The sequence below is a fragment of the Hypomesus nipponensis genome, chromosome 5 (genome assembly GCF_054491055.1).
Source record: "Hypomesus nipponensis isolate SF chromosome 5, ASM5449105v1, whole genome shotgun sequence".
NCBI classification, from domain to species: domain Eukaryota; kingdom Metazoa; phylum Chordata; class Actinopteri; order Osmeriformes; family Osmeridae; genus Hypomesus; species Hypomesus nipponensis.
In genome coordinates, this window is record NC_140365.1 from 5,712,274 (window position 1) to 5,737,917 (window position 25,644).

A 25,644-nucleotide genomic window follows, 5' to 3' on the forward strand; every position below is an offset into this window, starting at 1 on the left:
CCAAAGTGCAAATTGAACCGTCCCAAGACTTTCTGACATGGGTCTAGGTTATTCCTAGACAGCAGTAAGTGTTTCAGAGGACTCGCTGACCTGCTGCTGCCTGGCGCTGGGAGCTGGGTTCTGCTCCTGGCTGAGGAACTCATCCATGGACACCAGGCGGCTCCTCTCGCCCTCCTCCTCGGCCTCCGACTCCATGGGCGAGGCGTTGGGCGGCCGCAGGGGGTGGGTGTCCTGGGGGTCCAGCAGGTCGGCGACGGGGGCCTTGGGCTGCGGCGGGCTGGGCTCGGGGGTGCTGAAGTTGGCACGGGAGTCCTCCAGGAACTCGGAGATGGAGACGAGGGGGCGCATCGCGACGGGGCTGCCGGTGTCCCTGTTCTGCTCCAGCACGGCCTGGGCCGCTGCTGCTGGCGGTGGTGGTGCTGGGGTGGGGGGCAAGGCCACGCTGACCTGGGGGGCACACGGAGGGGGAGGAGGAGAGGGTTATAGCTTCACAACGCCCAGCGACACAGACCGCATGCGACGACACACCGAGGGAGAGATGAGACGGCCTCCTAACCATAGGGTTGACGAAGGTGGAGTGGGGTGGCAGGGTGGCCTCATGCACTGCCAAGGCAGCCCTCAGGGGGGCAGCGGACGAGGGGTTGGCCCAGGCCTCCGCGTAGGAGCCAGGGGGCGGAAGGGCTTCGGCGGGCAGGGCAGGGGCAGAGTTGGCGGGGGCCCCCCCTGCAGGGCCCATGGCGTGTGCGTCTAGCGGCGAGGCGTGGGGCAGCGTGGAGGAGGCTTTGGCAGGAGAGTTCCCATAGGAGGGCGACGGGGGCAGGACGGAGGGTTCCGGGGCGGCGTAGGCGCCGTGGGGGGCTCTGCCGGCGCCGGGCGTAGGCGCGGCCGGGCCCATCATGATGGCGGTCAGCTTGGCGGGCACGCTGACTGGCACAGAGTCGGGGGACTCCCCGTGGGCAGACGTGGTGCGGACGGTGAGCTCCAGGGCAGCCTGGAGGGGCTGGATCTGGGACGGGCCCAGGAGGGCGCTGCCCGCCGTGGGGGAGGAGACCTCTAACACCTGGAGCACGACAGGGGCGTCATGGTGGTGTCAGCAAACATATACACACACAGAGTTCTCACTTAACAGTGCCACTCGCCTTACCATGTGCCACTAACAATCCCAAATATAGGAAATGTGGTTGGGGTTAATGTGTTCCAAAAGAACATACTGTATATCATATCCCAGTATTATGTTTAGTTATATTAGGTAGGTGTGGAGGCAACTGCAACAGTGAACAACTGCATGCATAAACTGAGCCCAAATCAAGCCAGAAACCAACCACACATCAGTTCCTCTCACACATCGTATTGTTTCACCATGACAACAACAATGCATCAACACGCGCGGCCTACATCCTGCAGAGGAAGGATCTGATCTGCAGCCTGACCACAGCACTGCCGGCTCTTGCCTTTTTCTTGTCGGCGTATATGGTGTACCCGGTGACGCGGACCCCGTTGGAGGTCCCTGCAGCATCTATGGTGACAGGCAGCCAGCTGATGAGAGCTATCCCTGGAGACGGGCCGCGCTCCAGCTGGAGGCCCAGAGGAGCATCAGGGGGACCTGGGGGAGGAGAGGGAGGTGGAGGAGAGGGGAGGAGAGGTGGAGGAGAGGGGAGGAGGAGGAGAGGGGAGGAGAGGTGGAGGAGAGGGGAGGAGAGGGGAGGGGTGGAGAGGGGAGGAGAGGAGAGGGGAGGAGAGGGGAGGTGGAGGAGAGGGGAGGAGAGGTGGAAGAGAGGAGAGGGGAGGAGAGGTGGAGGAGAGGAGAGGGGAGGAGAGGGGAGGTGGAGGAGAGGGGAGGAGAGGTGGAGGAGAGGAGAGGGGAGGAGAGGTGGAGGAGAGGAGAGGGGAGGAGAGGGAGGTGGAGGAGAGGGGAGGAGAGGGGAGGTGGAGGAGAGGGGAGGAGAGGTGGAGGAGAGGGGAGGAGAGGGGAGGGGTGGAGAGGGGAGGAGAGGAGAGGGGAGGAGAGGGGAGGTGGAGGAGAGGGGAGGAGAGGTGGAGGAGAGGAGAGGGGAGGAGAGGTGGAGGAAAGGAGAGGGGAGGAGAGGGAGGTGGAGGAGAGGGGAGGGGAGGAGAGGTGGAGGAGAGGAGAGGGGAGGAGAGGGAGGTGGAGGAGAGGGGAGGTGGAGGAGAGGGGAGGTGGAGGAGAGGGGAGGAGAGGGGAGGTGGAGGAGAGGTGTGGGGTGGAGGAGAGGGGAGGTGGAGGAGAGGGGTGGGGTGGAGGAGAGGGGAGGTGGAGGAGAGGGGTGGAGGAGAGGGGAGGTGGAGGAGAGGGGTGGGGTGGAGGAGAGGGGAGGTGGAGGAGAGGGGTGGAGGAGAGGGGAGGGGTGGAGGAGAGGGGTGGGGTGGAGGAGAAGGGAGGGTGGAAATGGTAGAGGGAGGTGGAGTGGAGGGGAGCGAGTGGGGGTGGAGAGAGCGGGTGGAGAGGGAGGTGGAGGAGAGGGGAGGGGTGGAGGAGAGGGGAGGTGGAGGAGAGGGGAGGTGGAGGAGAGGGGTGGAGGAGAGGGGAGGGGTGGAGGAGAGGGGTGGGGTGGAGGAGAAGGGAGGGGGGGAATGGTAGAGGGAGGTGGAGGGGAGCGAGTGGGGGTGGAGAGAGCGGAGGGGGATGGGATTGGACGGGAGAGGAGAGGGGGATGGGGAGAGGGAAGAGAGCAGGGATTAAATCAGCAGCCATGGCTGCCTACAGCAGAGGGCCCTGCTCCATGTCTGATCCACTTTAGCCTCGATATGGACAGATATTTCGGAGCGATGACCTAACAGGACATGATATTGATGTTGGGCCATATTTTGAAACACACAGGATTGTCCCCGCAGGATCAGCCCCAAACAGTCTGCTCATCCATATCTAGGGCCTCAGAGACAAAGCTTTTGATTTTAGACAGCCTTTTCCCGGCAACGCGCCTGTCTGACGGCATATAATACACACTAAGGCTTTTGCTGTCAGCTGTCTATAATCACACATGGAAAATGAGGGACCAAACGGCAGGGTCTGCCCTACAGTGTGGCTCTCTCCCCTGGCTGCAAACACCGACCTGCCACGAGGGTGGAGAAGGAGATGGTGGCAGTCCTGTGCTCGCGGCGGTCCGAGGGCAGCTCCCAGGGTGTGCGGTGGGGCCGTGCCTCCACCTTGACGGTGTAGTGGTGGCTGGGCGAGAGGTTGGCGAGGCACAGCGAGTAGCAGCCGGCCTTCACCAGCTCGCACTCCTCCTCGTTCAAGGACACAATGTGCACATAGTTACTGTTGCTGGGCAGCCAGGCCAGGCTGGCGGAGGTGGCGGTGAGGCGCTCGACGCGGAGCTGCGTGGGCGCCACGCACACGTCGCGGCCCACCAGCACGCTGCAGCGCAGCTGGTCGGAGGCGCCGCGCTCCGTCAGGCTCTGCACCGACACGCGGTACGCCTTGAGGGCCACGTCCAGACGCTCCAGCACCGCCTTGGTCTGGGCGCCGAACGGCACGTTGAGGCGCAGCTCCTGGTCCACGTACACGTTGTAGCTCCACACGTTGCCCCAGCCAGCCGGCACCAGCGGGGGGTCCCACCCGATGATGATGCTCTTGGCCAGCTGCTTGATGAGGGTGAGCTTGCGGGGGTAAGGCACGGTGTCCGCCCCCACCTCCTCCAGGTCCAGGTCCAGGCCGTTGGTGAGGGGGGCCGGGGGGGCGGAGGGCGGCTCCGGGGGGGCGGGGGCGGAGGCGGGGGGAAGGTCCGTCCTGTCGGAGGCGCCGGGGGCCGTGCGAGGGTGCGGGGGGAGGTGGTGCGGGGGGGGGTGGTGGTGGCGCTCGCTGGCGCTGTGGAGGCTGCTGTCCAGCAGGGAGTTGTGGGACACCTCCACGCCCTCGGGAGGGTGGGCGCTCATGACGTCGTCGTCGGAAACGCGCTCCACGAAGTTGGAGGGGACCAGCCCTCTCCGCCCGTCCATCAGCTCACCTGCAGGGGGCAGTGCAGAGAACACATTTTCAGTAAAAAAAAAAAAAAAGAAATCCTTCAATAACGTTGGTCAAACACAGACGGGATATCAGTGTGAAGGAACAGGCACCTTCGTAGAAGCCGTCGTCATCCATGTCTCCGTATACGTAGATGTACTCTCCAGCCGTGAGGGGAAGCTCCACCTCTGGGTTGTCATTGGGGCCGTCGTAGGGGTTGTAACTGCCGACACAAACCCCCCCCCACCTCCGGTGAGTCCCAGATACACATCAACCACACACCCCCCCCCCCACCTCCGGTGAGTCCCAGATACACATCGACCACACCCCCCCACCTCCGGTGAGTCCCAGACACACACACCCCCCCCTCCTGCCCCACACGTCAGGTGACCACGTCTCCTCACCTGTATCTGGAGATGAACACCCGGAGCCTGGCTGCTCCATGGCCGGTGGTTAGGGTGCTGTAGGGCGCCGGGGCCACGTCGATGTCCAGCTCCTCCACCTCGCTGGCCGTGTCCACCTGGGGAACCAGCGCAGGCGTGAGGCTCGCTCCCCACAACGTCACATGACCCATCGCCACAGCCCACAATTGGCAGGGGATGGGGACCAAGCCACTGACAAGCCGCATCCGACACAGTAACAGACTGGGTGTGGTTCCCCCCCCGTTGATAAGCCCCAGCATATTGGTCCACTACATTCAGAGCGGATGGCTCTCTAATTGTAATGGTTGTGCAGGTAAACAATAAGAAAGCACACCATATTTACAGACCACCCCTGGGGAAAAACCCTTTTAAGGATAATCACTTACAACTACTACAACCTTCATAATCCACAGCAGCCAGTGGATTATCTCACTAAATATGAGCTTTAGAGAGCGGCTGGCTGGCTGGCTGGCTGGCTGGCTGGTTGGTTAGCTGGATGAACCCTCAAAGACAAGCCTTTATACTCTTACCTAGCACTATCTGAATGGACCATCCTAACACAATCACAGTGAGCATGGTTGTCTAGCTAAGGCTGTGCTGGGGGAACAAGTGTTTTTCGGTTTGTAAGAGGAGCTGGGCCGGTTTATTTCCCACTGGGCCGGCGTGCTAGTGTCGTGTCAGTCGAGGGAAGGGTTAATGATGTCGTTTTAAATCCATCAAGTCAGATATCCAAATCCATGAATCAATATGATTGAGGGAGCAGTCTTGGTAATCTCAACAAGCAATCTGTCATCTGATACATACAGAGGAAGGAACAACAGGAGATGTAGGGACACCTCCAGTCACTACTGAATCATAGCTCTCATTCTACTCAGATTTGTACAGTTACAACAGAAGGTTTTCATGTAAACATACGTAAACTCATATGTTTTGACACCATGCAATTCACTGAACGTCCCTAAAGTCCTACTTTCCTAGGAGTTCCGACGAAACAGAACGTTGACATGCGAGGCAATGAGCAACCCCCCGTCAGTGCTCTGGGCTCTCACCTCGTGCGTGGGGCTGGACCTGCGGGGACTGAGGTGGGGGTCCGACTTGGGGCTGAGGTGGGTCTCTGACTTGGGGCTGAGGTGGGTGATCTCTGACTTGGTGGCGCTGGAGGCCGAGCCTGACTTGATGCTGATGGTGGGCAGCTCTCGGTGCTTGGTGGTGGGGGAGCGCTCCGTCCTGGACAGCCCTGCGGCGTGGGGGGTGGCCCCCAATCGGAGCGCTGCCGCCACATCTAGGAGGAGGAGGAGGGCAGAAAAGAGGAGGAGGAGAGGAGCAGGATAGGAGGAGGAGGAGAGAAGAGGAGGAGGAGGAGGAGGAGAGAGGAGGAGAGGAGGTGGAGAGGAGAGAAGAGGAGAGAGAAGAGGAGGAGGGAGAGGAAGGGACACATGAGCCACACATCGCAGCGTCGAGGCAGGCGAGGCTGAGTAAGGCAGGGGACGGGGCAGGTTGTCAGGTGACCTGCAGTGCTGAAGGTCGGCTCCTGGCTGATTAAACGGTGGAGAGCAAGCCGCAGCCTCCATCTGTCTCTGTGGTGAAAAGGGTCACGACCCCAGGCGTCGTGTCACACCGGGACCAGTAAGAACTAAGGGGCTTAGTGCTGCAGAGCTACAGGACCTCACTAACCCACAACCTGACCTCCCCCTCACCGACCTGGGTGGCAGTGACGACAGGCGGCGTGTGTGCATACTAGCGCGGGTGACGGCGCTAGCCTATCAGTGCCCGGTGACAGGCGGGTCAAACCAGGCAGGGCAGTGAGGGAGGGAGGGAGTGTGTTTGTGACACCGGCCGGTAACAGTGACATCATAACTGTACCAGGTGGATCACTGGTCTCAGGGCACGGCGTAGTGTCACTCCCCTCCAGACTCCAGAAGGCTATTTCCCCCAGAGACATCGAATCCCACGGGCCCCCTGAGTGCAGAACACACACAGCACATCTACAGGAGGGATGGCGGGATGGAGGAATAGATGAGTGGAAGGATGAATGGATGAATAGATTGGAGCGTGGGAGGTGAGGTGGATAGCGAGTGGGATTTGGTTGCTTCAGAGCCAAATGTGGCAAGGATTACTATGGAGAATGTTCTGCGTTCCCAGTGTTTGTCGGACATCCAGTAGAATATCTTTTGAATTCAATCATCTTGGTTTAGACCTATTGTAATAGCTACACAATCCCACATGTACAGTTACACACCAGTCCACCAGCTGATCCCACTGGCTCATAAATATTCAATGAGTTAACCTGAGATTAAAGCACATAAGACTAAAGGATTTATACGAATGAGAGGAACTTAATGGGACATAGGAGTGCGAAATGAACAGATGGACGTGAGTGGACATCTTTACCCCTGTCTCCAGCCAGGCCCAGCCCGTTGGTCAGATGGCAGAGGCTGGGGTTGCTGAGGATGGCCGCGTCGCCCAGGTCGATCTTGGACGCTTGCAGGCGGAACTTCTCCAGCTCGTGGGAGAGCAGGCCAAACTGCTCGCTCTGACTGCGGCATTTATCCTCCAAGTCCCGCACCTTAGACTGCACACACACGCACACACAATCGTAATGTGCTCCTGGCCTTCAGACACATCTCAACCAGCACACAGGTCATCACTGCCTAATAACTCATTGATTCATGCTTCAAGCCACTACTCTATCATGGCCAACCTCCTTGGATGTCGTTAGAAATGTAATGTGGCTGCACAATTAGCTACGACGAATACATTGAATAGGCCTAGTCGTTGTAATTATCATTCATGCCAGAAATCTATGCAATTTAACTGTGTGTATAAAATGATCCATACAAGCAGCATCCATGAAGCATAATCGGGGTCTAGGATGCAAACACGGCACTCGAATCACTCAGCTAAAACAAAACGAAAAAGGAGAAGTCATAAGGCCAGAGAGCGTGTAGGTCACAGTTGGCAGGCGTTTAGTAAAAAGGAGGTTCAGGGGTACGAGGGGAAGGCGGGAGGGTGACGAGCCGCGGAGCGGAGCCTGCAGGAACTCTGCACGCCCTCCGACAGAGAAGTGTGCTCACCCCGCCACAACCACTACAGAGCACGCCCCAGCCTGAGCTGTACCGAGCAGAGCGTCAGCCCCACTGACTTTCTATAAGCGGCTGCTTTCGCTTCCGGTTGTGGCGGGAGTTTCCTGGCAGACCGATGTCACAGGGGCCCCGAACGAAACCGTCTGAACACGGTTTCCTGTTAAACCTCTCACCTACACCAAAGCACTAGCTGCAAAAAAAAAAAAAAAAAAAAAAGAAATAAAAGACCTTTCTAAAATGTACTGTGTCAAACGAAGGGACATGACGTTGACACAGATCCAACAGTTGATACCGTTTCACAGAATAAGCACTCGCCAGGATGTGACAGAGCCTCACTCTGGAGTCATATCTCAAATATCTAAACGTACATTAGCGACTATGAAGTGAGAGACAGCAGCAGCACTATCTCAGGGCCCCGCAGAGGGGCCTGCCAAGACAGCGTGTTAACGTTCCCTCAGCACCTCGAGGTTAAGTAACAAGCCACCGCTCCCCCTCGACAGGGCCGTGCTGCAGACACACTAAGCTATAAGCAGCCCTCTGCCTCAGCCTGTTCAACACTTTAATCACCTCAAGCACATATACACAAGCGCAACCGGCTAGTCAGCACGGGGGAGGGGGGGGGGCAGAAGGTCCAAAATGGTGGAGAGAGTCATGGCCTGATGTGGAGTAAAGCATTCAGACCGGGCTAGGGATGTTCTCAGGGAGGAGAGCGTGGATTCTGCGGAACCTCGGGGGGGGGGGGCAAACGTGAATCCTCAACACGAGGGGATCCACTCACGACCACGTCTGCTACCTTGGAGCAGCGCCACTTTCCGCACAAACGTTATGGCCTGAGGCTTTGTAGGGGCAAGGTGGGGCGCTGGGTCTAAGAGGAGGTTTAGGTGGGGGGTTTGAGGAGGGAGGAGGGAGTCTGGGTGACAGGAACTGGAGGTTTGAGGAGAGTCAGTACCTGCATGCAGTCCAGTGTACTCTGGTTAGCAGGAGGAAAAACACAAAAAGCACAAAAAGAGCAGTTCAAAACAAACACATGCTGGTGAAACATTGAATCCAGGGGGAGAACAGTTAATAGGTTAGACACACTGCAGGCCAGAGTCCACACAGAAGGCCTGGCTTTGGCAACAAATCCAATGTCTCTGACTTCCACACCTAAAGCCTCTCTTTTGCTGTGTAACGCTTAGAGCCCAACAGTCGACGTTCAAGTCAGGATTTAAAATGATAGCTCGCTTTTGATTGGACACATATTATCCTGCAGAGCTAGGTCAGCTGCATTAGACTCAAAACAACGGACAGAACTCCCAATCATGTCGGCTCTGGATGAGAGACTTTCTCTGGTTATGCTCTGGATGAGAGAGTGAGAGACTTTCTCTGGTTATGCTCTGGTTTTGAGAGCGAAAGAAAGAGCGAGCGGAGAGACGAAAACAAATAGAGAGAAAGTGAGAGATGCAGAAACAGAGAGCAGGAAGAGAGCGGTGGAAGAGGAAGGAGGTAGTGATCAAGTCAGACGGGTGCGGAGCGACTGTACTCCTACCAGCTCCCTCTGCAACACAAGCTGGATCAACTCCTACAACAGAACACACACTTCATTAGGAAACACCCCCCTCCGTGCTTGACCCACTCACTGGAACACGGGAAAGGACAGACAGTGACAGCAAGTTATGCATGAATCTTGTACCATCGATTCATTCAGCCGTTATCTTTTCATTGGTGTGTGTGAGCTGAAAGAATGGGTGCTAAAACTGGGTATCAGACTCTCCCTCGTGCACTCAGACAACCCTTCACTGGCATGTCTTTGGTTAGCCTGAGGTGTGCTCCCCAGCCCTGCACAGCTTCAGTACTGTAGTGAGTGGAAGAGGCGTCAGAGCGGCCATCTGTTGTAACGGCTGGCTGTCCCCGGCTGCGGGTGCTGGAGCACAAGGAGGGCTCAGAATCCAACGGTAGCATACGCAGGTGCTCGCGCTCTGCACAGCTCTCTCTCCTCTCCCTCCCCCTCTCTCTCTCTCCTCTCCCTCCCCCTCTCTCTCTCTCCTCTCCCTCCCCCTCTCTCTCGCTCCTCTCCCTCTCCCTCCTCTCCCTCCCCCTTTCTCTCTATCCCTCTCTCTCTCTATCCCTCTCTCTCTCTATCCCTCCCTCCCTCTCTCTATCCCTCCCCCCCTTTCCCTCTCCCTCTCCCTCTCCCCCTCCCCCTCTCTCTCCCTCCCTCTCTGAATTCACACTGCGTCACTCACTGACAGAGGGTTTAGCTTTTGCCAGCTCTGAAGCTCAAACCGGCCTCTCTCGGCGCTGTCATGGCGGATGTTCAGTGAAACACCTTCTGCACGTGTTTGTACTGTGGTGGGCTGGTGGAGAGAGGTCTACAAAGTGGTGTTGGACAGGGACAGGGTCAATACTGGATGAACATGGGTACGTGTTGGGTGTCTCTGGTTGTCTCTGCAGTGTGGGGACTGAAGGCCTACAGCCAGGGCCAGCCCAAGGCATAAGCCAACTAAGCGACTGCTTAGGGCCACCACAGGGCCCCCAAGAGCACATTAAATTACATTTTTTTTAATTTATTTTTTTATATATATATATATATATTAACAACGACAAGGGGCCCCCAAATCAATTCTGCTTAAGGCCCTGTAAAGGCTTGGGCCGGCCCTGCCTCCAGTGCTCAGTGTGACCACACGTTGTCCAGACCGTGAGAGTGTGATGAGGACTGTGGCGCAGCACCCTCACCTCCAGCATCTGCACCACCCCTTCATGCTCCCTCTTAGCGAAAAACTGAGCCTGTTAGGGAAGAGAGACAAAAAAAGAAAGCGATATTAGCTTTCCCCCCACCAATCAAAGCACGCTGTCTTTTCATAGCCCAACGGTCCGATCCCCAGACAAGCCACGCCTGGAGGCCACATGTGCTCCCTTAGGCTGCCCCCTGCTGGACGGAGGCTTCACTACCCCTCCCAAACAGGCCCCCAAACCCACTAAGTGACTAAGCGTTTTGTTTGCCGAGGACCAGCCTGACTGCCCGGGGGGGAGGGGGGGGATAGCTGTGAGCGCAGCCCAGCTGGGCGACATGAGGACGGGGGCACGGAGGTCGACGGCGCTCACCCGCTGGAGCCGTTTGATCTCATCCTGTTTGAACTTGAGGATAGCCAGTGCCTGCTCATGCTCCAATTCCAGCTGCTGCCTTCGCTCGGCGACCTCTCGCATATGCTGCACACACACACACACACACACACAAGAGAGCAGGGGTCAAGTCAGCATGACGACACCACCACGAGTCACAGGGGAGGGGGGGGGGGGGATGGTGGATCGGGAGAGAGTGTGTGGCTTGTTGTTGTGACACGCTCCGGTTGTGTACGGGCGGCCCGTGCCACCTCTGTCGCACCTTTAGGACCTGCTCTAGGTTCTCCAGTTTGGCACGGAGTCTCTGGTTCTCCTCGAGAACGGAATTGCGTTGAGCGGTCACTTCGGAGAGGTCTTCCCTCAGGTCCTCATTCTCAACCCGCGTCTGGGATGGACACAAAGTACTGGTCAGGTGGGCCTCAGCCAGGACAGGGACAGGGAGGGGTAAGGTGGAGGGAGAGAGAGGGAGGGCTCCAGAGGGAGAGAGAGGGAGGGCTCCAGAGGGAGAGAGAGGGAGGGCTCCAGAGGGAGAGAGAGGGAGGGGTACAGAGGGAGAGAGAGGGAGGGCTCCAGAGGGAGGGGTCCAGAGGGGGGGGGGGTACAGAGGGGGGAAAGAGAGGGAGGTGTACAGAGGGGGCAGAGAGAGGGAGGTGTACAGAGGGGGGTGCAGGTGAGTGACCTGGTCAAGCAGCTGAGCCTTCCTCCTGAGGAGATCTGCCTCCTCCTCTAGTTGCTCATTCCGGCCACGCTCCTCCTCAAGCTGGCTCTCCTGGGGGACAGCAGCACAGGGTTAGGGTTAGCAGGGAGACGGCCACACCCACCACCCACCACCCAGCACCCACCACCCACCACCCACCACCCAGCACCCACCACCCAGCACCCAGCACCCAGCACCCACCACCCAGCACCCAGCACCCAGCACCCACCACCCACACCACCCACCACCCACCACCCACCACCCAGCACCCAGCACCCACCACCCAGCACCCAGCACCCAGCACCCAGCACCCACCACACCCACCACCCACCACCCACCACCCACCACCCCACACCCACCACCCACCACCCAGCACCCACCACCCAGCACCCACCACCCAGCACCCACCACCCACCACCCAGCACCCACCACCCAGCACCCACCACCCAGCACCCACCACCCACCACCCACCACCCACCACCCAGCACCCAGCACCCACCACCCACCACCCACCACCCAGCACCCAGCACCCAACACCCACCACCCACCACCCACCACCCACCACCCACCACCCACCACCCAGCACCCAGCACCCACCACCCAGCACCCACCACCCAGCACCCACCACCCACCACCCAGCACCCAGCACCCAGCACCCAGCACCCACCACCCAACACCCAGCACCCAGCACCCACCACCCAGCACCCAACACCCAACACCCAGCACCCACCACCCAGCACCCACCACCCAACACCCACCACCCACCACCCACCACCCAGCACCCAGCACCCACCACCCAGCACCCAACACCCAACACCCACCACCCACCACCCACCACCCACCACCCAGCACCCACCACCCAGCACCCACCACCCAACACCCAACACCCACCACCCACCACCCACCACCCACCACCCAGCACCCAACACCCACCACCCAGCACCCAACACCCAACACCCAGCACCCAACACCCAGCACCCACCACCCACCACCCAACACCCAGCACCCAACACCCAGCACCCACCACCCACCACCCACCACCCAACACTTACCACCCAACACCCAGCACCCACCACTTACCACCCAACACCCACCACCCACCACCCACCACCCACCACCCAGCACCCAACACCCAACACCCAACACCCACCACCCACCACCCACCACCCACCACCCAGCACCCAACACCCACCACCCACCACCCACCACCCACCACCCAGCACCCAGCACCCAGCACCCAGCACCCACCACCCACCACACCCAACACCCACCACCCACCACCCACCACCCACCACCCACCACCCACCACCCAACACCCAGCACCGAGCACCCACCACCCACCACCCACCACCCAGCACCCAGCACCCACCACCCACCACACCCAACACCCACCACCCACCACCCAGCACCCACCACCCACCACCCACCACCCACCACCCACCACCCACCACCCAACACCCACCACCCACCACCCAGCACCCAACACCCAGCACCCAACACCCAACACCCACCACCCAGCCTCGGTCACATGGAGCTGCAGTTCTAGAGTGACACAGAGGGACTGCAGGCTGCAGCAGGTCTCTTACCAAATCCAGGCATCTCTTCTGTCTCTTCCTTACTTCATGCTCGAGGCTCTCACATTCTTTTCTCTTCCTGCTCAGCTCGCTTTCCTGGATAAAACCACCATCACACAAAGGGGACGCGTCACGCCTCAATACTGCACGTGTCGGGCATGCCAGTCCCTGTTGACATTCCAAACGGCAAATCGAAAATGACCCCCGAAATCTGATCTATTGTTTTGCTGTCGTTGCTTATAGAGGCCGTTTTCTCTTTGTTAAAGATTGAATTGCCTTAAAAATAAATAAACGGGGATACACAAACAACCAACACAAACATGTTATTGGGTTCGTCTCGCTCTCAGGGCTTCTTTCAACGCCCTGCACTGCATATTGGAGTCACATACAACAGCATCATAAGCCAAGTGTATAATGTTACTTTCACCAAAAGTAGCTAGACCATCAATCTGTTATGAATCTGGGGGGGAAGTCCTGGATTTCCATGTTGACCTCAGATACGCCAACATCCAGGTATTACAAAGCTTAAGATCCTTTAATTATTCTAAATGGAGCTGACATGCAGGCATGGGAGAAATCAGCTTATTTCAGTATGGCCACAGCAGCCTCATCGTCGAGTATTACCAGCGTGGGGGCGAGGGGGGCAGGACACAGGACACGGGGGCTAATTGCAGACTGGCTTCATGGAGGAGCTGTCCTCTCCAATGGGGACAGAGCAAGAGCATATTGATGATTAAAAAGCCGTCCCGTGGCCTGATTGGCTCACACGGTAGACCGTGAGCCTCTGAGGAGAGGCCTGCTGTCGGTGCCTGCGGCCGGGTCTGATGTGAGTGCGTGCGGACCGTTGGAGGTGGGGGTGGGGCTTAAGGGCGGTCACTCACCAGCAACTGTAGACGCTGCTCCTGGGTGTGCTGCTCCGGGTGGGAGGGGGCGGGGCTAGGGCCCGGCGGGGGGGTCAGTGGGAGCCCCGGCTCCTCCTCCTCTGCGGGAGGCTCCTCACGCCTGGCTGGGGCCTCATCTAACGCCGCGCACGGGGTCTCTCCTGCAACCTGCCAGGGGAACAGCCACAAGCACCACGCTCACAGCGGATCTCAGGGGGGGGGCTAGCCGCGTCCTCTGAAAACGCACGGGCGCCATGGCGATGAAGAAGAAGAATCCACAAGGACACAGAGCGTGTAAGCTTCCGGAGAGCTCTCATTCACAGGCCGCAGTCAAGAACCAAGCTCCTCCTGACTGCATCATGAACTTGTGATCATCACTTGCCTCATTAACTTTGATGTCTTCACCACCTGACAGAGATTAGCGGCGAGTGGTCTGACTACAATCACCCCGTAATCCAGAGGGAATCCCTCCGGCCTGGAACGGGACAGCAGCCTTCTCTCCTACTGGGGGGAAGTTTGCTTTTCAAGCTCGAAAGAAAGAGCTTGTCCTTCGTTTGTGGATCCTCCCGTCTCATGATCCCCTGGCTCTCCCAGACCTGGCTAGGAACGCTTCCAAACAAGCCCAGCAGGGGGCGCCGGCTAGAGGAGACACTGACATTGGTGTCATCTCCTTGTCACCCTGGCTTCAGCAGGTTAAGAGTTGGGAATCAGGGTCTAATTTTAGAGCACACCTACTTATGGTTTCAATGGAACTGGGCTAGTGCAGCCAAGGTCAGGATCCAGTAACAGGATCAGAGGAGCTCCACGTACAGCAGAGAGAGGCTTCACTGCGTTAGCCTCTGGACAGGAAGCCATGTCTTTGAACATCCTCTGACACACACACACACACACACACACACACACACACGGTCTGACGTTTGCACAAAAAAGTGCTTCATAATGATGGATGACTTTCCACGTGTATAACACAGGAATTTATTCAGTAAACGTCGACGTATAAAACCAACTTTAGAATTGGTAAAAAGCAGGCTGATGCCAAAACCGCTTTTAGACGCAGGCACACACCCGCGCGCAAATTCCAGTACTTACTACGTGCAACGTGAGCTAGGCGAGATGACTTAAGCGACACGAAACACGCATCGTGCGGACGGTTCTGAAGTTCGATCTTCTGATGGAGGATGCAAAAGACGCCAGCCCGTTTTCACGGTACCTGAGCCCAGGTCTTTGCAGCTGGGTAATGACTGAGTGCTTCCAGCCATAGAGAAGTGGCCCCTGGAGTTTAGGCTGCAGACTCAAGCAGGAATGTTGAGTGTTTGCCCATAGCTGAGAGTAAAGATTAACAGTCGAGGCAGCATGTATTGCTGAGTTAAGAAATTCTGTGCTATGGGGGGGGGGGTCAACCCAGAGAGACAGTGTTACGTAAGGCTTCGTGATGCGTCCTACTGTACGCAGATGACCACTATGTACAGTAGCTACGCGCCATGTGCTCAGACAAAGTCCAGTATATCTGTGAGTCTGGAGCTCAACTCGCAATAACCAACTGTACAATTAGCACACACTCAGTCAGTCAGTCTACTTTAATATTTATTACATAAGTCATAAATCATTCAGAATGGGAGTAGCCAAGGTGTTTTTCGTACAGTTTATCCCGAGAAGTACTCGGTTTCCCAGTGTGCAGCTGGTTGTGTTTTGGTGTGTGAGCAGATCATGTGTGTGTTTGGGCCCCATGCTGCAGGTGAAGGCTCAGAGCACAGGTGATCTGAGGGCGACCCAGCCTGACCTGCTGTGCTGACACCTAAACTAATACAGCTGGCTCAGCCACCAGACCCCTGCTTCACAGCCCCGCACGGCCAACACCAGCCTCTGACTGGAGAGAGAGAGGGTGGGGGGAGGGGGGGGCGTGTTCTTTAGGAACTGTGAATGGCGTTGGTTTAAACAAACGCTCCCTGAGTGATGGACATAGCAGACACGTGCAGGGTTTCTCCTGTTCGACGTGACCAAGCATGACAAGGCACTGCACAGGGAGTCAACGAGCAACGGGTCGAGTTGCGATTTTTTTCCCCGTTTTTGTGTGACTGCTGTCTCAGTGGCCAGACTATAGAAACCAGGATGCTAAAACGCATGGAGGAAGTGAGGACTTCAGTTTACAGTGGGCCTGGCTTCATATTTTCTGCTAAAGATATTGTGAGCTTTTCTGGGTTCCTGAAGAATCCCCATGCAGCTGGCTTACAGTATGCTGATAAATAATAATATAACAAGCTCAATAATGTATTACTTTCATACTTTTCCTGTCAGTATGATTCACGTGAGCGTTAGCATGGTACAGAAAAAAACTCCCACTAAATGGCACATGTTGAATCCACATGTAAAACATCCTTGTACAGCCACTACATTGCTATTTTAGATGACGTGCTTTCTCCTGTCGGGGCTAACCCATAGATGCACTTATGGGCTTAATGAATCTGTACTAAACATTATCAAGACATAGAAGGAGGCTAATGATGGTGGGGTATCAGATCGAATCAAGCAGCTTTAGAACGCAGATTATGCCGTGTCATTCCATCTTTCTCTCAGTTCCAGCCGACAGAGAAGTCAGCTCACTTCCTCTAGACGTGTGTACAGCAGTCGGCGTCGGTACAGAAGGGAGATCATGCTTCCTCCGGGACATTCAGGACACCCTGGGCCTGATCAGCGTTGAGCTCAGTGTGTGCTCTCGAAGACGGACACAGCACACACACACCTTCACAGGGGTCTGGTCCACTGTTGCACTGGAAGGACAAGAGGCCGGGTGTGTGCGTACTAAAGGACACAGGCTCCAGGTCCATGCGTACTAAAGCAGGGCCAGATCCCAGTCAGCAGGGCCTGGGTGCCATAAGCACATTGGCGTAATCCCTGTGGACTACTGAAACGGGTAACTGGATCACTGCTTTTAAAAGCACCTTAATGGATTGGCCTGGCCATTGGTTTTTCTGTTTTTAATACAGTACATATCGATGCCCCACCCATCGAAACGCTGCACAACCCCTCGGGCCAAGGTGCAAAAGGCTGTCGAGATGCCACATCTGGAAGCTCCAGATCGCTCACAGTTACAAAACAGGGTTTTTTGACAGGCGTCACTCGACTAGGCCTTATGTCTGTCATGTCTCTGCAAAGGGGGGGGGGGGGGGTTACTAACGATAGCATTACACCGGGTCAGAGTCCCTACTGAATTTACTGACATGCACGCTGTAACACTAAAGCTATCAGATCTGCAAGAGAAATCCACTTAGTTGAGACTCGAGTGGCAACAAAAAATATATAGGACACAAATCTGCAACAGACAGGGAGAGACAGAGACAATCTCTCAAAACATGTCGTCCACTTAAGACTTTTGCCACTCGTGCCTAAAACGAATGCTTCCATAAAACTGGACACCGTTATCGACTGGGATTCTACTGCAATCAGTGTCTGGTCAAGGATCGGTTTGTCTTTAGATATCTCCTTGCATGGCCTCAGTTCTACAGAGAGTGACCATAGCAAGGTTAACCACACACAATGCCACTGACACCCACAAAACACACAAACACACATACACACACAAGGACGTACCCCTCTCCTGTGATCGGTGGCAAAGTCAAGGCAGTCCCCGGCCCCCAATTATCCAGAGCAGGGCGAGCTGGAAAGTCTTTGGTGCGGCTAGTCTTACCTACCATCCAAAACCCTCTCACCGCTGCCACGGCAACAGAGAGAGGATTACTGGACCGTACCATTCTGTTGTTAGAGGGGATTAGCGTGCACACAACATGGCCCCTGTGGGTGCGTGCGTATATCACTCAGTGTGTGTGTCCCACAAACGACAGATTACCACAACCAGGATTCTCGCCTAAGCTTTAAAGAGAGAAGTGAATTTCACTCCGAAACTTTGGACGGCTCCAAAATAAGAAACATGCCCCCCCAAAAAAACAAATTATGCAAACAGTTCATGTGCTGTAATTCCTATACTCTTATGTTCCCGACTTACAAATCTGGTTGACACTCACTTGCAGTGACAGGGCGGTCGGGCCGTTTGTTGAAGCGCACAGTAGTTGTGCTTGGCGCACTTGTAAACGTTCACACGAGTCACCCAAACTACCGTCCTACACCGGTCTATCCAGGCCGCACGTCTGCTGAAGCATGAAGTGAGTGAGAAAGAGAAAGAGAGACAACTGTTTCTAAGAACCGCAGAGTGTTTGAGCGTCGCAGCCTTAGTGGGTGCCTTCTGCTTCCAGATCAGGCCTAAGTTCAAGACAGGGAATCATCTCATTATGGCTGCTGGCAGATTACTGCTGGCTCCGACCCACAGGTCATTATATAACACTGTAAAACAGCATCCATGCCAACGTAAACATACAACTAAGCTTAGAAAAAGCCCAGTGGACCAAATTCCACATTAACAAACACGTAATCCTGGAGCAGCAGAGCTGGGCCAGGCTGTGCACCCCCTTGATGAAAAAGACATGAACCGGGCCGCGTCAGCCTGGGCCTAATCGCAAACTTGGCCCCTGGGAAGGCGCTCCACGTCATCCAGCTGCCTTTCGAGACACCTTGCCCTCAGAGACTCTCTGGATGTTTCCACACCGCCCCGGCTGGTGGGACGCTTCGCTTTGTTTCTCAGAATGCTTCAGAGACATGACCTCCAAACTGCAGAAAATGGCTTTTGTTTGTTTTTCCACAAAAGGCCGGGGTTGTGTGTGTCGTGTTGTTGGAGTGAAATGTTTTGAGGAAAATCAGGTGTGTTGAGAAGAGGCTCTTGTGAAGGGAAGTACAGTGGTGCTGTGTGCCATTTCTCACCAACAGGGGTCAGTACAGAGCAAGGCTGACAGTCATAAGGAAGGAGATGGAGCTCACCTTCTCCACCTCCACAGCAGTGTCTGGGGTCTGGCGTGGACCGCTGTCCTGGGTCTTGTCCAGGGTGCCGTCAAGGGTCTTATCCTGGGTCCTGTCCAGGGCTTTTTTCAGGGTCTTAGCCTGAGTCTTCTCCAGGGTCCTGTCCAGGGTCCTGTCCAGGGTCCTGTCCACGGTCCTGTCCACGGTCCTGTCCACGGTCCTGTCCAGGGTCCTGTCCAGGGTCCTGTCCAGGGTCCTGTCCAGGGTCCTGTCCAGGGTCCTGTCCACGGTCCTGTCCAGGGTCCTGTCCAGGGTCCTGTCCACGGTCCTGTCCACGGTCCTGTCTGGCAGGCAGGGGACGGGGGCAGGGCTGGTGCTGGGGTCTCTGGAGGAGGAGACAGACAGCTGTCTCTGGAGCCTGAGGACCTCCTTCTGGGACTCCCTCAACAGACGCTCAAACTCTAGCACGCCTGACGGCACAGGGGAACCCTGAACACACACACACACACACACACACCAGAAGTTAGAAAGGGAGGACAGGACTTACTGATGACATCACTGTATTGCAAATTTAACAGCATTGAAAGATATAAGAGCAAAAGCCTTGTGGTCAGCTCAGGACTGAGTGGGATGGCTGAGAGAAAAGACAGACAACCAACCCACCATGCATGACTACGAGAAACAGACACTCATACTGTTTGCCATCTCGTGGCTGCCTGCTCCCTCCCAACTGTGAGGCCTGGAACTGGTATTGTCAGGTCAGAGGAGCTGTCTTAGTAACTCAAACATTCAGCCCTTTTTAGGCTGTCTAAGCAGTAAAAGGACGTTTTAGGGTCGATCTGGGACAGGCAGGGAAAGCCCCATCTCTCTCCCTGTCGTCCAAGTCACATGATGCCGTGGTGTGTCAGGGTAAAAACAGGCCGGCAGGCTGCCAGACCTATCAGCTCAGTGCTCTGCTGAGTCTAGAAGGTTCTTCTGTAATAACCCCAACAGATGTCTACACCCGTGGAAATGAGCTCTTAAGTCACAGCCGTGTCATTAAAGACAGGCACTTAGCAAGGGCACCGTCTCTTCCACATGTGAATCGGAACCGCTCCTAGAGCAGGCTTATGGGACTGTTCTGGTGTAATGACCAACCAGGCCAGCAGAGGGCAGGCTTGTCTATGAGGTCGTGTGGGTGTTCTCTAAGCAGACGACCAGACTACCTTGGCAGAGCCCAGTCGGGCCTCCAGCTCGCGGCACTCCTGCTGCAGGGCGGCGAGCTCCTTGTCCTTGGAGAGCAGCGTGTCCGCGTGCTGGGCCAGGTCGCGGGCGCGCTGACGGGCAAACGCCCTCTTGTACTGCTCCACCGGCCCGGGCCTCACTGGAACTGGGGCGTTGGCCTTTGTGGCGGGGAAAAAACACACAACACGGAAAGTATGAGAAACTAGTTTGAGGAACATTGTTACTGACACACCATCCCACTGATGGGAAACCCTGGAGGAAGTCAGGAGAAAGGCAGGCCTGGAAGTATATCGGAGGCTTTTTGAAGGGTTATGTTTTTCAAGGGCTGTCTATAAATACAGTTGGGGTCAGTCTTGTTTTAAAGGTTCTTTTCATTTGTCTGTCGACGTGGATTTGATTTGTATTGATTGTGCTCTGTACAGGCCAGCAGGGAGGGAGGTTTGATGGTCAGTCCTAGCTCTCTATCTCTTTTTTTCTCTGTCTCTCTGCCTTCTCTTTCTCTTTCTGTCTGCCTGTCAGTCTCTCTGCCTGTGTTTCTCTGCCTCTCTTTCTCTCTTTCTGTCTGCCTGTCTGTCTCTCTGCCTGTCTGTCTGCCTGTCTGTCTCTCTGCCTGTCTGTCTCTCTCTCTTTCTGTCTGCCTGCCTCTCTCTCAGTCTCTCTCTCTCTTTCTCTCTGCCTGTCTCTCTGTCTCTCTCTCTCTGCCTGTCTCTCTCTCTGCCTCTCTCAGAGTGTTGAACAGGTGCAGTAGGATACAGGGCGATCCAATGCCCCTGGTGGTCTGGCTAGAGACAGGTGGCTGTGCAGGTGGCACTCTGGACTAATGTGGCTCTTTAGCTGAGAGGGAAGGGGGGAGGGAAGGGGGGCAGGATTCTCCTCTGGTCTCTAATTTCCTTGACACACCCTATCCAGTCAGTATCCAGGCTCAGTGGCAGAACAGTTATTTTTTTGGCAATATAAACTGGAAGTTATGCAATAGCATATCACACAGGATTGATTTCCCAGTATTTAAAATGTTCTCCTCAAAGCCATAAATAATCATAGCAAAACCTCCACTGTAACCTAATGGCATTTGCAGACACCGCATGCCAAGAGGAAAATTTAATTTGCATGGCCATAACTATCCATAATGACCCAATCTACTGTTTAGGAGGGAACTTGCATTTCCCAACAATGACTCTCATTCATCACTCCCTGGACCCGGCTGCGGTCTGTTGAGCTCATTACTAAACATTACTGGGATTCAATATGGATGCTGGTGCTCGATAATGAGTCATGCTCATCATTTGGGGAGGTGGACTGTGGAAACGGGAAAACAAATACTTGTTTTTGCAGAAGGGGCCAGTCTGGGGTCTGGGAGACAGCCTATGGGCACAGCGTTTGGGCACAGTCTACAAGACAGGCTCTGACACAGGGCTCTGACACAGGGCTCTGACACAGGGCTCTGACACAGGGCTCTGACACAGGGCTCTGACACAGGGCTCTGACACAGACTGACACAGGGCACTGACACAGGGCTCTGACACAGACTGACACAGGGCTCTGACACAGACTGACACAGGGCACTGACACAGGGCTCTGACACAGACTGACACAGGGCTCTGACACAGACTGACACAGGGCACTGACACAGGGCTCTGACACAGACTGACACAGGGCTCTGACACAGGGCTCTGACACAGACTGACACAGACTGACACAGGGCTCTGACACAGACTGACACAGGGCTCAGACACAGACTGACACAGGGCTCAGACACAGACTGACACAGGGCTCTGACACAGGGCTCTGACACAGGGCTCTGACACAGACTGACACAGGGCTCTGACACAGACTGACACAGGGCACTGACACAGGGCTCTGACACAGACTGACACAGGGCTCTGATACAGGGCTCTGACACAGACTGACACAGGGCTCTGACACAGGGCTCTGACACAGACTGACACAGGGCTCTGACACAAACTGACACAGGGCTCTGACACAAACTGACACAGGGCTCTGACACAGACTGACACAGGGCTCTGACACAGGGCTCTGACACAGGGCTCTGACACAGACTGACACAGGGCTCTGACACAGACTGACACAGGGCACTGACACAGACTGACACAGGGCTCTGACACAGGGCTCTGACACAGGGCTCTGACACAGACTGACACAGGGCTCTGACACAGGGCTCGGACACGGGGCTCGGACACGGGGCTCGGACACAGACTGACACAGGGCTCTGACACAGACTGACACAGACTGACACAGACTGACACAGGGCTCTGACACAGACTGACACAGGGCTCTGAAACAGACTGACACAGGGCTCGGACACGGGGCTCGGACAGCGTACCACTTTGAGGTTGGCCTCTTGCAGCTTGCGCGCCCTCTCCTCCAGCCTCTTGGCGATGACGGCCAGCTCTGTGTTCTTCCTCCTCAGCCGCCTGACCTTCTCCTCCGTCTCCGGGGCGCTGCTCTTCCTCTGCACACAGGAGCACACGTCAACACCTGACCCGGCCTCACACGGCCAAGCCCCAGGCACGACAGGGACCAAACTAGTACCGACTCCCTGGTTGACGAAGAGGATTCGAAAGGACGCGGACAACAGATGGGCTCGTTAGATTCGTCTGCCGGTGCGGGCCCGTGTCGAGCCTCAGGTTCCTGGGTGGAGTCTGGCAGGTCTTACCAGCAGGCTGTTCTCCTCCCTCAGGGTGGAGCAGGTCTTCTCCAGCTCGTCCAGAGCCCGCAGCAGCTCCGAGTTCTGGCGCGCCAGGAAGCCGTAGTCCGTGCCGTTCTGCAACACAAGCATCGGACCGAACAGTCAGTCAAACCAAACGGCTCGCGGCTCATCTCTTTCGAAGTTCATTGGGGATAAAACTGCATTACATTCCCATGAGTTCCACGTCGTCCGCAGTAATAATGCTTACGGAGCACATTAGCCTAGAATGACTAGTTCATTCGTATTCAGCAGCCCTGGAACTCCAGGGGATTGTACAGTCTGGCCCGGTCAATAGCAAGCCTGTCTGTCTCCCCAGCTGTCAGACACGTGTGTTAGTACAGTGCTTTCCAGCTCAGCTCTAACGCGTGGAGACAGACGACAGCTCTCAGAGCGGGCTCCTCATTAGGCCGGCACCATCAGCCAACCGCTGGACCGACTCCTATTATCCTCCTGGTGCCTCGGCGCACAGCAGGCGGGAGAGCTCTGGGGGTCTGCCGCCCCACGTCAACAAGGAGGAAGGAGAGCCGTTGCCACCAACAGAGACAGAGAAACGGGGAGGTAGTTAGAAAGAAAAACTAGGAGAGGAAAAAGGATGCGAGAGGGTGACAGGCAGAAGAGACGCATCTGGCAGAGCTAAGCAGCAGAACCATCGGCCTGGACCAGGGCCCCCCCTCCCCGTCTAGACTGGAGCTGCAGCTCTGATATCAACAGTCTTATTATTTACTCTGGACTTTGATGGATTTACCTGCTGGGCTTTGCCCTCAGTCGCCAGCTGCAACCAGAATTCACTCCTTACTCTCATCTGAAGGCCCAGCTGGGGAGTGTCAGAGGGCTACCTTTCATATTCTCATTTATGTACACACAAGCACACACACACACACACACACACAACGGAGAGAACCACGTTAGAGCCCGAAGAACCAGGGGGGGCCCTTGGTGTCCGTGAGGAGGGGACGGGGGAAGGAGGGCCACCCTCGGTCTCCACAGTGGGAGATGACATCACCCTGGTGTGTCTGGAGCTGAACCCTGAGGGGAGGTGTGGAGGGGAAGTGTGGAGGGGGGGCAAGGGGGGGAGGTGTGGAAGGAGGGGGGAGGAGGGGGAAGCCATGCCTGGCAGAGGAGAGGCTCTGGAGCAGGGAGAGCAGATGGACAGTCAGGCCACACCGAGAAAAAGCTGGAAGTGAGACGAGGGTTTGTCCTTGGTGTCTGTGGCCCCTGGGCAAAGCACCTCACCCAACACACACACACACAGCACAGAGGAAGATATGATAACAGAAAAGCGCTAGCGCCGGGCGCTCTGGCAGGGGCACATGCCAGGACATGCTGGGGCTCAGCCAGTCAGCCAGACAGGATGCAGGCAAACACAGCACCAGTTACTGGACGTAACAAAGGGATGGAAGGAAGAAAAGAAGGAACGATCACGACACAAGGGCTGTGTGGTGTGTGTGAGCGAGCGAGCGAGCGAGAAGGAAAGAGAGAGCCGCAGGGGAGGGAGGGGTAGTGTGTGTGTGTGTCTGATGTTAGACCAAAAGTCTTACCACAGTCTACTACATACCCAGATGGTTTCCTCTGGGTATATGATAAGCTCGACACCAGTAAGACCTACGTCTATAACAACCAGTGTTGCCTCCGAACACTCTCTCCCCCGTCCCCATGAACTACCTGTCAACCACCATGGTGAAACACGATCAGTGGAACATCACCAGCGGCCCCAGCCTGATCAAATGACAAGCAATAAATACAACAGGGATCGACCCGACGACCACGGGGAGAAAACATCGTCAATAACCATACGGGGATGCCACGGAAACCACCAAATGGCCTTGTTGCCACGGTTACGGCTAACGATGGGAACGTCTGAAGCCGACCCCTGGGGACGTATAAATGCCTACCTGTAGTCTGAGTCAACACTAATGAGCGTCTGTTGACTGGCCAGGCTGGTGCTGGGGAGTGTGTGTTCCTTGGAATCCCAGACAGCACCCTCCCTTCTCGCTGGGCCCGGCTCCTCTACCCTGCTGCCAGAAGGTCCAGATGCCAGTGGGTGAAAACACAGACGCTAGCGGAGCCAGCATTTGGCCTGATCATCAGCGGGGATGATCGACAACGACGTGTAATGCTCACAGCAACAACGTTAACAGGATCCCCCCGGGGACCAGGAGCTGAGCTGGGCAGGGGTCTGAAGGAGGCCCAGGGACCAGGAGCTGAGCTGGGCAGGGGTGTCAGGGACGCCCAGGGACCAGGAGCTGAGCTGGGCAGGAGTGTCAGGGACGCCCAGGGACCAGGAGCTGAGCTGGGCAGGAGTGTCAGGGACGCCCAGGGACCAGGAGCTGAGCTGGGCAGGGGTATGAAGGAGGCCCAGGGACCAGGAGCTGAGCTGGGCAGGGGTGTCAGGGACGCCCATGGACCAGGAGCTGAGCTGGGCAGGGGTATGAAGGAGGCCCAGGGACCAGGAGCTGAGCTGGGCAGGGGTGTCAGGGACGCTCCTGGTGAGGAGCGAGGTTCCAGACTCGGTCTGGAGGCGGCGGTAGGAGGGGGTTTCAGACGAGGAGCTGACAGTGATGTAGCGCCTCCAGGGGGGCGCTGGTGACGGCAGTGCTGCTGGAGATGATGGATGGCTACACAGGCAGACTGCTGCTCTGCCTCAGTGCTTGTTGAATCCTAAATCCCCTGAGCCAGTAAATGAACCCTGGGAAGGTGAGAGAGAGGAGGATCTCTCAGCCTAATTGTACTTTTTCTGAGGCATGTCTTGGAGTAAACGTCTTCAAATCTAAAGTTCATTTGGGCATACAGTATACAAATAGAACACGCCACAAAATATTGTCGCATATAAATTATAGTTCCAAACAACTTGTTGTTGAAATTGTACAACATTGCAAAAGTGTAAAGGAGATAGAACTTTTAGAATACATCAAAGAGAAGGTGGAGTTGCAGGGATGAACTTGTTTAAGAGAGTTATTTAAGAACCCACAATAAAAGGACAGTATTACCTGGTTTAGAATACGTATTTCTACAGGCCTACTGTGTGCTACAGTACACAGCCCTACATTGGTAAAACAGCCCCTGAAAAGAGGTAGACTGCAATGTACAAAGGCTTACATTAACCCCACTGACCGCTTTCCTCAGCAGAGACAGAGCCACAGCTCAGAGG

The 25,644-nt window shown here is 56.2% G+C and overlaps 1 protein-coding gene across 1 annotated transcript in view; it reads right to left on the minus strand.

The window, feature by feature from the left end:
• The window catches only part of tspoap1 (TSPO associated protein 1), a 63,874-nt gene that overhangs the window by 12,329 nt on the left and 25,901 nt on the right, over positions 1–25,644 (minus strand). The window contains exons 5-23 of the mRNA XM_084698018.1: positions 22,464–22,571; positions 22,131–22,259; positions 19,771–19,947; positions 18,587–19,054; positions 13,721–13,888; positions 12,852–12,935; positions 11,248–11,337; positions 10,831–10,953; positions 10,551–10,655; positions 10,182–10,232; positions 8,995–9,027; positions 6,775–6,955; positions 5,433–5,665; positions 4,366–4,481; positions 4,075–4,184; positions 3,072–3,965; positions 1,452–1,603; positions 557–1,060; positions 91–447 (exon numbers count right to left, since the gene is read on the minus strand). Coding sequence (XP_084554144.1) covers positions 91–447; positions 557–1,060; positions 1,452–1,603; positions 3,072–3,965; positions 4,075–4,184; positions 4,366–4,481; positions 5,433–5,665; positions 6,775–6,955; positions 8,995–9,027; positions 10,182–10,232; positions 10,551–10,655; positions 10,831–10,953; positions 11,248–11,337; positions 12,852–12,935; positions 13,721–13,888; positions 18,587–19,054; positions 19,771–19,947; positions 22,131–22,259; positions 22,464–22,571 — 4,083 coding nt within the window. The remainder of the gene's footprint in view (positions 1–90; positions 448–556; positions 1,061–1,451; positions 1,604–3,071; positions 3,966–4,074; positions 4,185–4,365; positions 4,482–5,432; positions 5,666–6,774; positions 6,956–8,994; positions 9,028–10,181; positions 10,233–10,550; positions 10,656–10,830; positions 10,954–11,247; positions 11,338–12,851; positions 12,936–13,720; positions 13,889–18,586; positions 19,055–19,770; positions 19,948–22,130; positions 22,260–22,463; positions 22,572–25,644) is intronic.